General features: G+C 34.3%; 2 protein-coding genes across 2 annotated transcripts; both read left to right on the top strand.

Annotated features, from left to right (window-relative positions):
- Window positions 1-2,678: 2,678 nt before the first annotated feature.
- LOC101399212 (olfactory receptor 6C3-like) lies at window positions 2,679-3,626 on the top strand. The gene has a single exon (XM_004429472.1). The coding sequence runs from the start codon at window positions 2,679-2,681 to the stop codon at window positions 3,624-3,626; it is 948 nt and encodes a 315-aa protein (XP_004429529.1).
- A 12,652-nt stretch (window positions 3,627-16,278) lies between these two features.
- Window positions 16,279-17,232, top strand: LOC101409063 (olfactory receptor 6C75-like). The gene has a single exon (XM_004429187.2). It carries the CDS (start codon window positions 16,294-16,296, stop codon window positions 17,230-17,232), a length of 939 nt encoding a protein of 312 aa, XP_004429244.2. The 5' UTR covers window positions 16,279-16,293.
- Window positions 17,233-17,653: the final 421 nt, after the last annotated feature.

The following is a 17,653-nucleotide window of genomic DNA, read 5'->3' as shown; positions in this document are numbered from 1 at the left end:
TAAATATTTTAATGCCTATTTTAATGTGTATCAATTATAAATTCACTATATCTCAATGTCTATGTTTTGTCCTATGTGTTCACTAGTGGATTGTTCGTCCTTTCCTATTTTCTTTCTTCTGTCCCACTCTCAAATGTTCTCATCTTTCAATCCTATAAATAAACTGCACCTCTGGCATTAAATGCACGCATGCTTTATGTCCATATTTATAACTGTGAAGAAAATAAGGATAAATTGTAAAATGTAAAATTTACATTACATGTATATATATATAGTATATGAGTATTACATTCTTCTACTAATAAAATTTACATCTCTCATTGCAGAAAATGTGGACATGAACAAGTTAAAATACCCAATGCCAGATTTCCAAATATTTACTTTGTTGCTTTATAAATATTCTCACAATGAGATGTCAAACGCACAATTATAAAAAAAGATTTAATGAACGTAAATGATACAGTGAAGGAAAGGAGTCAAAAAGCAATAAACACAACCATGATTTTAGTCACGGGAGGTGGAAAGTTTTCCCTAAATTCAAAGGGCCAATGCAGGGATACAAGTCCTCATCTATCTTTAATGTGTTGTCCATTTCACAAGACAATCAAGTCATCATAGAAATCCAAAGCAGTATCTTCTACCATTTCATTATGGTTTGGTAGAGATCTCTTCTCTAGGTTGCCAAAGTTCAGGGGAGATAAGCGTACAAACTCTCCTGAGAATAAGTCCAGAATTTCTGGGAGAAAAATGTAGACTCCTTGAACCACCACAGAAGAGTCAAATTCTAAATCAAACTCTCCCACAGTCAGTATTACATGTTTTTTATATATTTGTCCCAGTTACCTCAGTAGTTTTGCTTTTTTATACTTTGTAATCCATATTTATAAGACCAGCATCAATGATTCACCTGTATCTTTTAATGATGGCTCTCCTTGGCACTTTGTTTGCTTTAATGAATTCCCCTGAGCCAACAAGAGAGACACAGATAAGATAAGCCCAGTTCCGTTTTCATGACATACATAGAGAAGAACATTCTTTACTTTCTGTTGTCCAAGGCAGCATTTGCAGGAAAATATAAAAGTCTCTGAAGCCTAAGGAAAATATTACTTAGATTTTATAGATGTATAATCATAGAATTATAAAATATTCATTTAAAATGTTTGCACAAATATAAAGGAAGTGTTTTAATAAATAAGTATTTTCTATTATATGAAAAGGGGCAAATGGAGGAGTAATTGACTAGCCCACCCAGACGTGACTGAGTTTGTACATGGAGCTTGGGTAAGAGATAAAAGGCAGGAATGAGCTTCTAACAAAATGTTCCAAAAATTTCACAATATCAGGAACGAAGTCTATTGTGGGTCAAATATTACTAGTCTAACAACAAAGAGAACTATAATCCTTGAGACCCATGAAAATGTTAAATCACCACACCTGTGTTGAGAGTACAATAGAAACCAAATAAATTGCTAACTCAATTTACCAGCTCTGAAATTATGTAAATGTATAAGCAATGTCAGATGATAAAATTTGAGACTAAATCATCATGAAGAACCAGGAAGTAAGTAAATTTGTTATTCTTCAATATAATACATATTATTCCATTTTCTTCAAATGTTTAACAATATTATTTGCATATGTGTTTGTGAATTTACAACCCTTTCAATATTAAAATTAAATGGTTGTTTACTACCAAGAAGCCTATTAATGGAGTCCTAAAGCAAGAACACAGAAATAAGTCTTGGATTGTTCATTTATTTTTTTCTAGGTTTAAATAGTATTCTGTTATAGAAATAGGATTACCAAAAAGAATTCCCTATTGGAAAGAATATCTGCCTCTCAATACATCTTAATTTGACCATCTACCTGTTCATTTGCTCTAGCAATATTGTAAAAAAATAAATAAAAATGAATTGTGCATTGTATGAACTAAATTTTTTCTAAGCAATTACTCATCTTAGTAACAGAAGTTTACATTTCTTGTCTTTCTTTCCTTTTTATCAGAAGAGGAAAAAAATGATGTGGGAGAGTGACAACATCAACCAAACCCTTAAGGCAGTGATTTAGGAGAGAACGCCAACCAAATATTCGCATGGATCAACATGCATTTCTAAAGTGAGATGATGGCCATGTTGCCTAACGGTTTCAACTTGTGAAAGTTTCCTAAACTATGTGGGCCTCAAAATATAAAATGTGGAGAGAGACCTCAATAACCTCTATAAAAGCTTTCAGACTCTGTATTTAGATTATCCATGATCCAGACTAGTTTTTATAATATTGAGGAAAGAAAAAATCAATTAGAATATTTTCATATTTTTAATAAAAGGAGCTAAATATTTTAAAGAATAATTAGATGCTGAATTTTAAAGAAACATTAGAAGAAATAGTTTCTGTTTAAATGCTAGCTCAAGATTTTTTATCCATGGCCTGTGATTCTGTATTTTCAATGGAAAGAAATCAATATTTAACTTTAGATAATATCCATTATTTGAATGTGAAATTTAATAGAAATTGGAGAGAGTTGCTGAAAGGAACACATGTTTTTGAATTTCATAGATTATTCATCATCATGGATATTGAAAAAATTTTATACTCTAATCTCAATCTTGTTTTAACTTTTTTATGTTCTATAGGGGGTAAAAACATTTTCTGTTCTAAAGCTGGGAAAAGGATCTGCAATGAAAAACCACACAGTACCCACAGAATTCATTCTTCTAGGGCTGTCAGATGACCCTGAGCTTCAGACTGTGATTTTTCTCTTTTTAATGATCACATATATATTAAGTGTCACTGGAAACTTGACCATCATCACTCTCACCTTGGTGGACTCCCATCTACAGAGCCCTATGTATTTCTTCCTCAGGAACTTCTCTGTATTGGAAATATCCTTTACAACTGTCTGTATTCCCAGATTTCTGAGCACAATTATCACCAGAGACAAAACTATTTCATACAATAATTGTACAGCTCAGTTGTTTTTCTTCATCTTCATGGGTATAACTGAATTTTATCTTCTAACTGCCATGTCTTACGATCGCTATGTGGCCATCTGCAAACCCCTGCATTACACAACCATCATGAACAAGAGAGTCTGCGTGCTGCTTGTCTTCGGTGCTTGGCTGGCAGGATTCTTAAACATCTTCCCCCCAGTTATACTTTTCCTCCAGTTAGATTACTGCGGCTCCAATGTCATCGATCACTTTGCTTGTGACTATTTCCCCCTCTTGCAGTTATCTTGCTCAGACACATGGCTCCTAGAAGTGATTGGGTTTTACTCTGCAATAGTGATTCTGCTTTTCACTCTGGCATTAATAATTCTATCCTACCTGTTCATCATTAGAACAATTCTGAAACTGCCTTCTGCCAGTCAGAGGAAAAAGGCATTTTCTACATGCTCCTCTCACATGATTGTCATTTCCATCTCTTACGGGAGCTGCATTTTCATGTATGCCAACCCTTCAGCCAAAGAAAAGGCATCGTTGACTAAAGGAGTAGCTATTCTGAATACTTCTCTTCCTCCTATGATGAATCCATTTATATATACCTTGAGGAACCAGCAAGTAAAGCAAGCTTTTAAGGACATCATCAAAAAGGTTATATTTTTCTCTGGTAAGGGAAAATATTAGTAGCATTAAAAGAATCAAGTTTTGTCAGGGCTTTCTCTTATTCATACTATCTCAAAACTCTCTTTCCTTCACTATAGTTATATGTTTATCTTTTTTTCCATTTTCATAGTAAAATTTCCCCCACATTGAACACAATAAATTTGATAAAGCTAAATATTGCTTCACAATTTTCTGTAAATTCAGGTGTTTTATTCAAATGTATTTGGATGTAGTGAAAAATTCAGGTTAATGATTCTGATTTTCAGTAGAAGTAGTTTATTTTTGAAGAGACATAGGGCATTTAGTTTAATGGAAAGAATGTCAGGAAAGATGTGGGTTTCTGAAATTTTCATTCTTACCAGCTAATTAATAGAAACGAATGTCATTAGGAAATTTTGATTCTATTTGATTTCCGTGAAATCAAATAACCACAGTCACCAGGGAATTGAGAATAAAATATAAATATATACTTAAATATTATAAAAGATTAGAAACTCATATATATTCAAATTCTCTATACTATTAATAATAATGATAATAATGGGTATGAGAATGATGAGGAGGAAAGGAAGAAGGTAAAATAATTTTTTTTTCAGCAACTACTATACTCCAGACTTATTCTAATTGTTTTCTTTGTATTGGCTCATTTAATCCTGCCAACAACTTTATGAGGTAACTTCAATGGTTTAGTAAGAGGTATTTTCATTTAGGTAGACTAAATACCTCCAAAAATTAAAAAATAGAGAGCAGACAACGTAAAATATGTCAAGTAAAATCTGTGAAACTATAATAAACTGGTGAGAGTTTAACTTTCTGGAGAACTGAGTTTTAATCTGAGGGTCTAGTACAGACTATAGGGTTTTGGGGAGCAGAGAAGAGAAATAGCATCTATCGATAGTATTCTATACACTTTACTTTGTATTAGATGAGTCATATGCAATAATAATTTTACAAAATCTCTTAGAAAGTGAGCATTATTATTCCTAATTGGTAGTTGAATGAATGGAATGAAATCGGGGTTGAGTGTTCGATGTCACAGAGACTACAGCTTTCCGAACTGGGATTTAAATCACTTTTCTTTAACCTCAAAATTCAGACTAGTAGGGTTACTTTCATTTTTACACTGACTTTCATTTGTGATCATTTATGAATAGAAGTTCATGTTAAATATTAGAAATGTTAAAGGACTGTCTAATGTGTAATTAAGTTATTCAGGCTTTACTTATGACAGTGGGGATATAGCAATGAAAAAGGATGATTCTTGCCCTAAGATCTCAAAATCTATTGGGGAGAAAAAATAACACATAATTAAAAATTTAATTTTATAAATGCAACAACTTGGGGGTAAGCAGACAATAGGCTAGATAATGTTATCGTTGATCAAAAAAAGAGTCAGTTTTCCTGCCTTTTCTCCTAGCCAAATTATGGTCAATTTTACAATAATTGATAAATGTTGGTTAATTTTAACCCCAAAGTCATGCATGGGATAAACTTTGTCTGCTTTCACTGTCATCTTAGTTTTCATTTTTACTTTTATTCTACATCATTACCTTGTGTGTTACAAAAAATCACATTATTTCCTGAGTTAAAAAGTGTTACTGGGAATAGGATTATGATGATCTCTGAAACTCTCTCCCATAAGGCTCCCTCGGGCCCCAAGCTTTATCATGAATCATGGGTCTATTTTCTACTCATTTGACCTGTGTACACTTCATGCCTATTATTGTCCCAGGTGTATATGAAAGACTTTACATCAATGACCATACCTAAATTTCTAGGAGATGTCAAACTATTGCAAGTATTTATCATGTTACATCCAGGAAACACTGAGGTATATTTCTCAAGTTAAGTCCATGCACAAAACAAAAAGAAAAACCAACAACAAGAATATATGTTGAATACTCTAAGATGATATCTTGTAAATAATAAAATAAGTGACTATGCATACAATATTTTTTCTTAATTCAATATCGATATGTGGATATTAAAAACTTCCTATAAGCAGAATAAGAGTCTTGCAGATGTAATTTCTTCCTAATTCCTATATGGTTGTAAAAATTCATTCTGTCATTAATCCTAAAAATATTTTTTAAATCACTAGGTTGCAGGCGTGTGCTAGCTAGCTGGGTTAGTAGAATATTCCATCTCCATCCTACAGGATTTCAGGCAACAGATAAAAATGTAAATATGTACATAATAGAATTAATCTTTTACAAAAGCATATACCAAGTGCTATATCAATATAAAAGATGGGGTTGCTCACAACATTTGCAGTAATCCAGTAAGATTCCCAGTAATAATAAACATAATTAAATGGATATTATGGGCAAAGAGAATCATGACTGCAAATAAAACAGCTGTAAACGTGAGAGAAGTGTATGATGAAACATGTAGAAATAAATAAAAAGGAACAAGTAACAATTACTTCCTTTTTATGCTTTCCATGAAAGAGATAATTTTATTGATTTAATTTATTATGCAAAGAAAAGTAGCGCAATAAAACCAATACTTCCTTATGTGAATATTATATGTTTTAAACTATGTTAAATGTTTTACCTATCCCTCTAAGATTTTAACACTCCCCTTAAGTGGGCATGTTTTTCTCCTCTTTTTAAAGAATGAGACAGAAATTCAGAGGAAACGAATAACTTGCATATGGCCAATAAACATCAAAACAATGATACAAATCAGGGCTATGCCCCCAAAATAAGCCTTTGTGCCAATCCCTGGGGGAGGGGAGAAACCTTGCAAATTAAAAATATACAAGGAAATGTCAGATTTTCAGAAAAAAATGCTATTTAGGTAAGTTATTCTTTCACAAAAGTACTAAATGAACCCATTCAAAATGCCAGGCTTGGCTTATGGGGATTTCTCTCTAAAATAACATATCATGGAAAATTAAACATTCAGAAGACAATTACTTCTTTGGAATTAAACTTAAATCTATTGGACAGTAGAAAAAAATTACTTTAGCCAAAGAAATTCAGAATTGTCCAACTCTTCTATTGATAATCTCAGATGAAATATATACCTGCATGATAATTTAGTCCTCTGTGGGTAAGACTCTGCCATTTTTGGATTGAGCGCTTACTTATCCACACCACTAACCTCAGCCACAGCTATAGAATATGTGGTTGATAATTCATTATCTCACTCATAGATATTACTTAGTCATTCCCCATAAGGCTGGTTTCAGTCACAGTAAATTTTTGTAGTCTTAAATAATCAAAGCTCTTTGGCGTTCACCATGCCCTACATCTCTTTCTTTCTTTCTTTTTTTAATTTTTTGTTTATTGCAGTAACATTGGTTTATAACATTGTATAAATTTCAGGTGTACATCATTATACTTCTATTTCTGCATAGATTACGTCATGTTCACCACCCAAATACTAATTACAACCCATCACCACACACATGTGCCAAATTATCCCTACATCTCTTTCTGATCTTAGGTCTCCTGAGCTCAAGTTCTCAAGCTCAAGTCATTATTTTATATGCTCCTTCTATATAACTGGACCTATACTGCTATATTTTACAATCATGCAGGATCACATGAACCTCTGGGAATGGTGCAGTATGCTTATCAATATGATAGAAATTTTCACAATATACTGAAATTTTATTTTTATTGACTATCTCTATTAACATACTATAAGCATTTTTCAAGCAAAGGAAACATTTTGTTCATTATTGCCTACCAAATGGCTTATTGTAACACAGTCATTCAGTAAAATTTTTTAGATTAATCAGCATATGGATGGAAGTGTCAAAATGCCTACTTTCTATCTAAACTATTAATATCTCTTGCTTTGCAATTATCATTGCTCTGCTCTGACATCTTATTAGAAAAAGTTTCTACATCTGAGTTTTCTAGAACACCTTGTTTTTCAGGACCATGGATAGAAATCACTGTAACCCTTCAACAATACCAGCCACTTCTCAACCTCCTTATTCAACAGACTGAATCTCTCTTTTCTTTTTGGGTCTATCTCCCAGGATCTCCACTGTGCACATATTTAGGGCAAACTATCTTTTACTCATTAAAGTGCCAGAGGGACCCCTATGATTAGACTCTCAAGGGTATCACACTTTTGATGTTTTCTTAACTTGAGACGTTTTCATACAGACAATAGCGAAATATCATGATGATACTCAACAACAATACTACTTTAGGGAAGTTCTCTTGCCGTTACTCCTCAGATATCAGTGACCTCTTTGAGTTGGATTCTTCAAGTCTGAGCAGCAACTCCTCTATTCCCTTATTCACTGTATATAATCTCCAGAAGCACAAGCCCATTTGCATGACCTTGGGAAAATTAACTAAACTTTCAATGAGTCAGTTTCCTAATATGAAAATTAGGGAGAATAATGGAAATCTCCTCAGAGGGTAATTGTGAATATTTATATAGACAAGGCTTAAAAAGTGCTTATGAACATACCTGATACCTTCCAATTGTTTAATAAGTTCTAACTGTTACTATCATCTTAAACAATGCCAGTTTTAATTTAATGGCATACTGGGGTACAATACAATTTACTCAAAGATAATTCAGCTTTACATCACAATAGAGTCAGTGGGACAACAGTCCTTGTATAGTACATTACATGGTCTCCCTCATCTGTATATTGAGAATTACAATAATTTTTACTTAATTTATTGGTGTGAATAATTTAGACTTCTCTTTTGGATATCACTACTCTGAAAACTTTTTATTATGAACTTACTCATTTTGCATCTTCCAAACTCCTTCAGATAAATCTACCTATACGCAGAGACTGCAAAGACCACATTTTCAGTTGTCCTTGAAGCCAGGATTCTAAATGTGATTTTAGTTCCGCCAATCGGATATACCCATAAAAGATATGAACTTTAAACCTAGTTATAGTTAAGCATCTATATTGCTGGTGTAGATAATTGCAGATGCAGGCGACCCTAAATCTTGTAGTGATAGTACTAGATTGCTGAGGAGCAGGTCTCATGGAGACTAAATTTCGAGAAGTGGCTTTGAGATTATTCCAGGAAGCTCAGCCTAAATTCTGCTTTCAGCTCTTGATAATTCCTTAACCCACTCATTACTCTATATTAAATAAGTTTATGTTTAACTAGCTAGGGTGAATTCTCTATAGAGAGCGTATCCACGTAACAGGCTCTCAAAGCAGTAAGAATCTGGGACCAATGAATTAATCTGGTTTGGTCTGAAGTCACTGATGATTCCATTAGACAATCAAACACTGGCAGTCCACAGTTCACATTAACAAGGCAGAGCTCACCTAGAATTAAATGTAAGATTGAATAAACTTGAATAATGGATACAAGGCTTATGCAATGGGCTAGCTGCTTCCAAATATATTAGAGAACGTAAGGAGAGAAAACAGACCTTTATAACATTTCAATTATCTCATAACTGATGAGATGACATAGCCAATATTAAATCCTGTTCCTACAGGTTCCTTAATTATAAAATTGGTTTAATTCACAACCTCTCCACATGTCTAATGGGAATGCTAATGTACTGATTGAGAAAGAGTGGAGACCGAGAATCACAATAAAAGCAGCTCTCTGGATTCGGATAACTGTGAGTACCTCAGTTTGAAAGCACCACTTAGACTCCCTTGTGAACAGTAGGATCCATCTCCTTCTGCTTCATGAAGCTGGCCATGCATTGTTTAGAAACTCTGCAGTCACCTCACATGAAGGAGTTAGCTTTAAATTTCTCCTTATGTGGGCATTCACCACTCCTAGACTATTCTCAGTCCTATAAGCTGTATCAGAGTCTGGCATTATCCAGGAGATGGTGAGCATGTCCCAAATAAGAAGGAAAAACCTTACTTATTAAAAGTTTTACAAGTTATTGCTAATTAAAAAATATGTATTACCAATTAAGATGATGAAACCAAACCAAACCAAACAAAAAGCAACAACAATAAAGAAACATAAAGATTATCTTTGGTCTCTGAAATGCTGGGATTCAAAATTCTTCCCACTACGAGCAAGCCCAGCCCCAGATCCTCATGGCTGGGCTGACTAGACACATGGGGAATAAGTGGGCTGGTCTGGGGAGTTTTCAGGGGGAAGGGACACTGCTCAAAGCATTACAAGGCCTGCTTCTCCCTGGCAGAGGAAAAGGTGAAGTCAGAGGAAGGAACAGAGTGGGGGCAGGAATGTGGTGGAGCTCTTATCCTTCAGTTCTCCTGCTGCAGGCACTGGAGAGGAGAGACAGCACCAAGAGGCTTCCTCCTGTGGCTGCAGGAGGCCAAAGATTCAGGCATGGTAGGACTCAGGGTGTTTCCAGCAAAGTCGAGAACCAGCAGAGGAAGGCTGAGAGCTTCAGGGAGGCTTATTGTGGATTTAAACTGTGGTACAACCATCAAAGTCATAGAGTGGCTGTCTTTTCCAAAACCGGAACAATATTGATGTTTAGAATTCCCTCTGTTTTATGTTTCCTTTTTTTAAAAATTCTTTTTATTTATTTACTTTTTGAGATACAATTGACATATAACACTGTGTTAGTTTCAGGTGTACAACATAATGATTCGATATCTGTATAAATTACAAAATGATCATCACAATAACTCTAGTTAACACCCATCACTACATAGTTACAAATTTTTTTTCTTGTCATGAGAACTTTTAAGATCTACTCTCTTAGCAACTTTCAAATATACAACACAGTATTATTAACTATAGTCACCATGCTGTACATCGTGCTAATTTAACTAATTTGCTAATTTATTTTAACATAAATATGGGAACTTATGTTTGGATGGATTCTCATGGCACATGTCCAGGGAAGAAGAAACATAATTTTACATTGTGCTGAATTTATTGAAATGAGTGCATCTATCAGAAATTCTGGGTGCGCCATGTCACCTTGAGTAGCTGGGAGAAGTTCCACTGGATTCTCAGGTGATTGATAAACCGATGATTCAAAGTTAACCAATAACAAAAGAAAAGCTGAAATACCATAGATTCCTTAATATAGAGTCTTAAATCAATAGATGGGTGAGATAGAAAGGTTGGAATATATTGAACATGTTCAAACTACTCATTAACCTGAAAACACTATTCCATAAGACACCCAGGGCTGAAACAAATACAATGTCTTGTTTTTTTTAATTGAGGAAAAGAAGAAGTGGGGTTGATGATTAAAATGGGAGGTGCTGCTATTGAAGCATCCCTTAAGCACCCCTGTTAATGTCTCCCTTAATTGGAATGATGACACCAACTTACTGTACAGTTTACAGAAGCCTATCCAGAGTGGTAATAAAAATGATAATCCATAGAGCTTTACCTCTGTTATAGGAGATTAATCACGAAAGTTTAGGACAGAAATAAATGGGCAGTCCACTTGAGGTAATTCTTATTCAATAATAATAATAATAATAATAATATCTTATTAATGGAAATCTGACTTAAATTATCATGATGACTCACAAACTTTCACCCAATCCAGATTCAAATTAGTTTCCAGAAAAAAAGCACCTTCATGAAGCAGAGAGTGTCCTGTTACAATGTAGTAAAGACTTGCAGGTTCACCACACACACAGTGAATCTCGGGGTCAGTTCACAGTGGCTAGTTACCAGAGGAAGAAAAAACTGAGCCTGGTTCACAGAGAGCTCTGCATCACATAATATAATTAGCTACAAATGATCTACTGAGTCAATGCATCTCATTCAGGAAAGGCCCTAAATCATAGTCAGGATGGAATATTTTTTCAGTGGGAGACATTCAAGTGGTATATCTAGTTGTCCTTGTTGCCAAGAAGCTTACAGCTATCCTGATGTAAGATTTTATACTGATTCATGAACATTAGTTAATAATCTATTGGGTAGCAAGGGGCTTAGAAAGAAATATTGGAGCATCTAATACAGAGAGTGAGGAAAATTGTACTTGAAAAAGCCTCTTACAATGGAACCAGAATATTTAGGTGTCTGTGCCCTATGTGACTTTTCAACAAAATATCTATCTGAAGAGGACATTTATAATAAGCAAGAGGATAAGAAGACTCATTTTGTAAAAGCCATTCAGTTTCCCTAAATCATTTATCTTGATATATGACTACCAGCCTCACGGAAAATGTGACCATGGGAGCAAGGATTAAATTTACGTATAAATAACCTGGATGTCAAACCTGCCAACATCAGAGATCAGTGTTGAACTTTTAATATAGCCCATGTGCTAGAGAGATCAGTCAGCTGACTGACAGCAAATTGCTAATTTTACACCCCTTTCTTCATGAATTGGGCTACCATTTGTACTGACTGGAAGAGATACTTATTCTAAATGTATACTTACCTCCCATAGTGCTTCTGCCAGTTATACTATCTATAGGTTTGCTTATTCACTGTCACAGTGACCTAAATAAAATTGATTCTGTAAAAGGAACTCATTTTACAGTAAAAGAAGTGAAGCAATGATATTGATTTGTCTTAATATGTGCTATATCATCCAGAAATAACAAACACAAAAGTAGCTGTGATGATCAATCTTGGTTATTCGTGAGAAATATGGTGACTAAATCAACACTTGGAGTGTGTAGGAAATCTCTAGGTGCCAAGTATCCCAGGGATCTTTCTAGTACCACCTTAAATGGTGGTAAATTAAAATGGGACACATGTAAGAGGTACAGCAAGCATACTTGTAGGCAAAAACATGTGGTTCTTCAGGAATGAGGTTTAGGTCACCATGCCAATAAGCAAATAGGTGTCAACTGAGAAAAAAATATATATATATACAGAATATATGATACATAAAGGATGTGTATCCAGAATATATAAAGAATTCTCAAAGCACAACAATAAGGAAACAAAGCTTAAACAACACATAAATATGTGAACATAAACTTTATCAAAGATGATATACGAATGTCAAATAAGCCTAAGAGACGCTCGACATCACTGGTCAGCAGGAAAGTAAAAATTAAAATCCCAGTGAGATATTACCACATATCTATTAGAATGACTAAAATAAAAAGAAGAAAGAGAGACAATATCAAATACTTGAAGTGGAACTACAGGAACTCACAAATTGCTGATGGGATGCAAAATGGTGCAGCCACGTTAGAAAGCAGTCGAACGGTTTCTCATAATGTTATATAAGAAATACATAATGATATTTACGACATAAAGACAGCTCTTTGCATAATTTTCTCTTTTTACAGAAAAGAGTGAGAATTCTACATTATTTTTGAAATCTTGGGTTCATTTTTCTCATGTCCAATACAAACAATAGTCTCCCCTGGCATCATCTAATTACTCACTGCTTTGATCTGAAAAGACATCTATAATATCTGACATATTAATTATTTGAGACTTATAATTAGTTGCTACTTAATTAAGGAGTTCCATAGACTTATAAATAGTTCAAATTAAATGGAAATTGGGATATTTAATGACCTTAAAATGCTAGACACTTTCTGAACAAAGATTTAAAGATTATTTTTACTGTTTCTTTGGGAGACAAATGAGGTTATTCAAGGTCTATGACTAAGCAGAGCAGAGTACTTACTGAAGAAAGAGACTATTAAAGCACAGCAGCTATTTTGAACTCAAAGTATTATATTGTTAATGATCAAAGTCAAGAACTTGAAAAATGTGCCATAAACATGCTCATGTTTAATTACAAACATTGTCACAATAGTATTTATATGATGTTTATCTGTAGGCCAAAATATTCAGTGAAAAGACGTAAAACATTCAGTGGAAAGACGTAAAACCTTAAAGACAAGGCTGACATGTCTTGTGGTGTAGAATAATGGAGACCTCAGCCCCAGTCTAAAACATCACAATGAATTCTTTTTTTTTTTTTTTTTTTAAAGATTTTATTTATTTTATTTTTTCCCCCCAAAGCCCCAGTGGATAGTTGTGTGTCATAGCTGCACATCCTTCTAGTTGCTGCATGTGGGACTCGGCCTCAGGATGAACGGAGAAGTGGTGCCTCGATGCGCACCCGGGATCCGAACCCGGGCCGCCAGCATCGCAGCGCGCGCACTTAACCACCAAGCCACAGGGCCGGCCCCACAATGAATTCTTAATATTTTCCTTAAGATTAGAGAAGAGCCCACTGGTTCACAATTTAGTCTGTTGCCATTCAGAAACTGCTAATCTCTATTACTCTGTTATTAAGTTTCTTCCCCTTGTGAGATTAGGGGTTATTATGAAAATGTCAATCCTTAAGTTATTTTTCTGCTCTTATTTCAGGCCACAATCACCTAAAAATTCTATTTTAAATTGTGTACTAATTCAGACTATTGTTTAATGCTTGGTATCTTGAGAACACCAATCTCGATGGTGCCTTTTGTTTCCTCATAAATGAATCCCTCTGAGTCCATTGTAAATGGAGGAGATGAAATTACGGCTAGCCTGAATAACACTGCTTCTGCACAAAAGATCAGGTCATCCTGCCCACCTAGTTTGGAAAGACATTACATTTGCCTTTATTTCAACTATGACTTATTTCATTTCAAGTACCAAGAAAATCTGAGTTGATGTATAGAAATGGGTTGATGTGTGCCCTTTTTGTAAACATTGTAGAGGACTTGGAATTATTCTTTATTATCAATATTTGGGATATTTGGTTACAAATATAAGATGACAGAGGAGAAATAGATCGCAAAGGCTTTTGAAAACTCCCAAAGCACTTTGTTTGAACAAATTAAAGAAGCCATTAGAAATGACATTGACTAAACCAGTCATATTTACCAAAAAAGTAAGTACTTCTCTGACAATTTCTTTCAGAAATATATTCTCTGCTTTAATAGTGTATAGTTATGCTTTATACAAGTAATCTCAATTATGCACAACCCTATGTATAAATACAATTAAACTACACAATTTATGTGAAATGTATAAATGAAGAAAACTTTAAAACTACTAAAATGTAATAGTTTCATGCAACATTTTTGTTCATTAAAACAAATAATTTGTGATTAATAGGACTACATGATTTTTTGTGTTCTTGAGTAAATATCTTTTAATATAATCAATATCAGTACACCATATAATCGTTTTTGTACAAGATTGAAAACAATTTATTTGGTGTGTTTTAACACTGAGCAGATATACTTTGTGTCTTAGTTTTGCACAATGTGAATTTTATACATAGCGAAGGTTAGCACCCCTCATGTAAAGGTAAAAGACAAAGAAATGTATGTCTTATGATCAAAAAGAGGCCAGATGATGGAAAGTGGCAACATATACCTCCCAGCAGTTTTGTAGGTAAAAATTTTGAGTGAGTTCATTTACATATTAAATAAATTGGCTAATCCTGAGAAAATCTTACTTCTTTTGAAAGCTCTGAAACCCCTGAAGAATATAGAAAACAAATGAGACATTACAGACTTAAGCAGGCTGTCTGGACATTTAAGTATTTAAAAAATGATGTTAGATGCTGGCACATCTAAAGCTTTTATGGAAAATAAAAACTTTAAACTAGAACAAACAATTAAAGAAATCCTGTATAACATCAAGACTTATACTAGAAGCCAAAAATGAAAAAAAAAAGAAAAAAGAAATAATCTTTGCCTCCTCAAAACTTACCTTGAATGTTTAACTATTCCCTTCATCATCCCTCAAGAAAAGAATAGGCAATATTGTGGAGAAGTGCTAAATGATTTTGGAAATAAGTAAGAACACTTGCAGTTTACAAAAATAAAATTAGGACTTAAGTAAAAGTGCTGCTTTATGTATCAAAGTAGACTCATGATAGGTAGGCAGTTAATACAAATATATGCAAGAAGAATATATTTACAAACTTAAAAGATTATAAATATAACATTATAACAAATTAGTAATTTGTTTTTATTTATTTATTTATTTGTGAGGAAGATCAGCCCTGAGCTAACATCTGATGCCAATCCTCCTCTTTTTGCTGAGGAAGACTGGCCCTGGGCTAACATCCATGCCCATCTTCCTCTACTTTATATGGGACGCTGCCACAGTATGGCTTGACAAGCAGTGCGTTGGTGTGCGCCCGGGATCCGAACCGCCGAACCCCGGGCCGCCAGCAGCGGAGCGCACACTTAACCGCTTGAGCCACTGGGCCAGCCCCCACAAATTAGTATTTTAAACTAGAATGTCTTGAGGTGCAGATATTGGAATTAAATCGAGGATACTCCCCCACCCATTAAATATCTCTGTGTATTATTATCAGGGCCACATTACCCTACCAGAGGGACAATTGAGTCATCTCTGTAGATTGTAAAAGTTTGAATGAGGAAAGAGCAAGAAATTTTATTCAAAATAGAAAAATAAAAAATGATGAAAAAAGTAACAATAAAAAAGTATCTTCAAAGAGTATTGTAATCTGTGAGCAAGCTCTCAGAGTTTTATTTGAGAAGGTTTTAATCTCAGAGGTTTTAATCTTTTTTTCTTTGTTTTCAGGAATATATCAAAAAATTCAGAAGATGGAGATTTATACTTAAATATGTAAGGATACAATGAAGGAAATATAGAAATAATGAATTAATATATGCCCTAATAAATAACTGAGTTTTAAAAAATATTTTGTTTCCATGTACTACAAAATATTTTTTCCCTAAAAGCAAAAGACAACAATGATCCTTTAAAAAATGTGTGTGCATGTATGTACAAGAGTATGTGTGTGAGTTTGTTGGTGTCATAGATTTCTTATTTTTTCATCTATTTTACAGCTAAAACAAAGAATATCATTATAAAGCAGGAAAATAATGAGAAATTACACAGAAGTAAGAGAATTTATTCTTCTTGGATTGACAAATGACCCACAGTGGCAGGTTGTATTTTTCCTGTTTCTACTTGTTACCTATGTGCTAAGTGTGACCGGGAACCTGATCATTATCATTCTCACCCTTTCAGATCCCCATCTTCAGATTCCGATGTATTTCTTCCTTCGCAACTTCTCATTCCTAGAAATATCATTCACGTCTGCCTGCATTCCCAGATTCCTTGTCACTATAGTGACGGGTAACAGAACCATTTCCTATAGTGGTTGTGTGGCTCAGTTATTTTTTTTCTTCTTCTTGGGAGTGACAGGATTTTATCTTCTGGCCGCCATGTCCTATGACCGCTATGTGGCCATCTGCAAACCTCTGCATTACACCACCATCATGAGCAGCAGAGTCTGTATCCTTCTTGTCGTTAGCTCATGGCTTGCAGGATTCCTGACCATCCTTCCACCAATAACCCTGCTGCTGCAGTTGGATTTCTGTGCCTCCAATATAATTGACCATTTTATCTGTGACTCTTCTCCAATTCTGCAGCTTTCTTGCACGAACACTCGCTTTCTAGAACTCATGGCATTTGTTTTAGCTGTGGTAACACTCATGGTCACCTTAACACTGGTTATTCTCTCCTACACATACATCATCCGGACAATTCTGAGAATTCCTTCCACGAGTCAAAGGAAAAAAGCCTTTCCCACGTGTTCCTCCCACATGATAGTTGTCTCCCTCTCTTACGGTAGCTGCATCTTCATGTACATTAAGCCTTCTGCAAGGGAAAGAGTGTCTTTAAGCAAAGGAGTTGCTGTGCTCCACACCTCAGTGGCTCCTCTCTTAAATCCTTTCATATATACACTAATAAATCAGCAAGTGAAGCAAGCCTTCACGACGTTGGTCCAGAGAATGGTCTTGTCTTCAAATAAATGAATGTGATTATGCGAAATATGTGCCCCGAAAGCAAAGCTGAATGAGAAACTCTCTCATTTCACTGTTTCAGTTAGGCATATTTACATATCATCAATGCCTCTTTTTCTTGTGAGCATAAAAACCAGGTTCTAACAATTTTGATTTATATAGAAAATGGTCAATCTCTCACCTGCATAACTAAATTTTATATGTCAGTAATCTCCATTATTTTTCATATCAAACCGAAGTAGATTATGAATTCATCCAGAAAATACAGATGGCTAAAATATAAGAAGCTTACTAAAACCCACATACATGTATAAAATTGATTTTATGTGAAATAAATAAAAATATGTATCTTAATATCTCTAAAGTTTCTTCTGTGTCACCAAGAAAAAATGCTTTAAAATTAAAAGCATTATTAAAATGTCTCCTTGAATTT

This window comes from Ceratotherium simum, chromosome 17 (assembly GCF_057802395.1).
Source record: "Ceratotherium simum simum isolate JZ-2026a chromosome 17, ASM5780239v1, whole genome shotgun sequence".
NCBI lineage: Eukaryota > Metazoa > Chordata > Mammalia > Perissodactyla > Rhinocerotidae > Ceratotherium > Ceratotherium simum.
The sequence above is the reverse complement of the archived record's forward strand: the minus strand, read 5'-3'. Positions and strand labels throughout refer to the sequence as shown.

Excerpts from the sequence above, each read along its gene's own strand:
- LOC101409063 (XM_004429187.2), top strand. The coding sequence starts at position 16,294 with ATGAGAAATTACACAGAAGTAAGAGAATTTATTCTTCTTGGATTGACA.
- LOC101399212 (XM_004429472.1), top strand. The coding sequence starts at position 2,679 with ATGAAAAACCACACAGTACCCACAGAATTCATTCTTCTAGGGCTGTCA.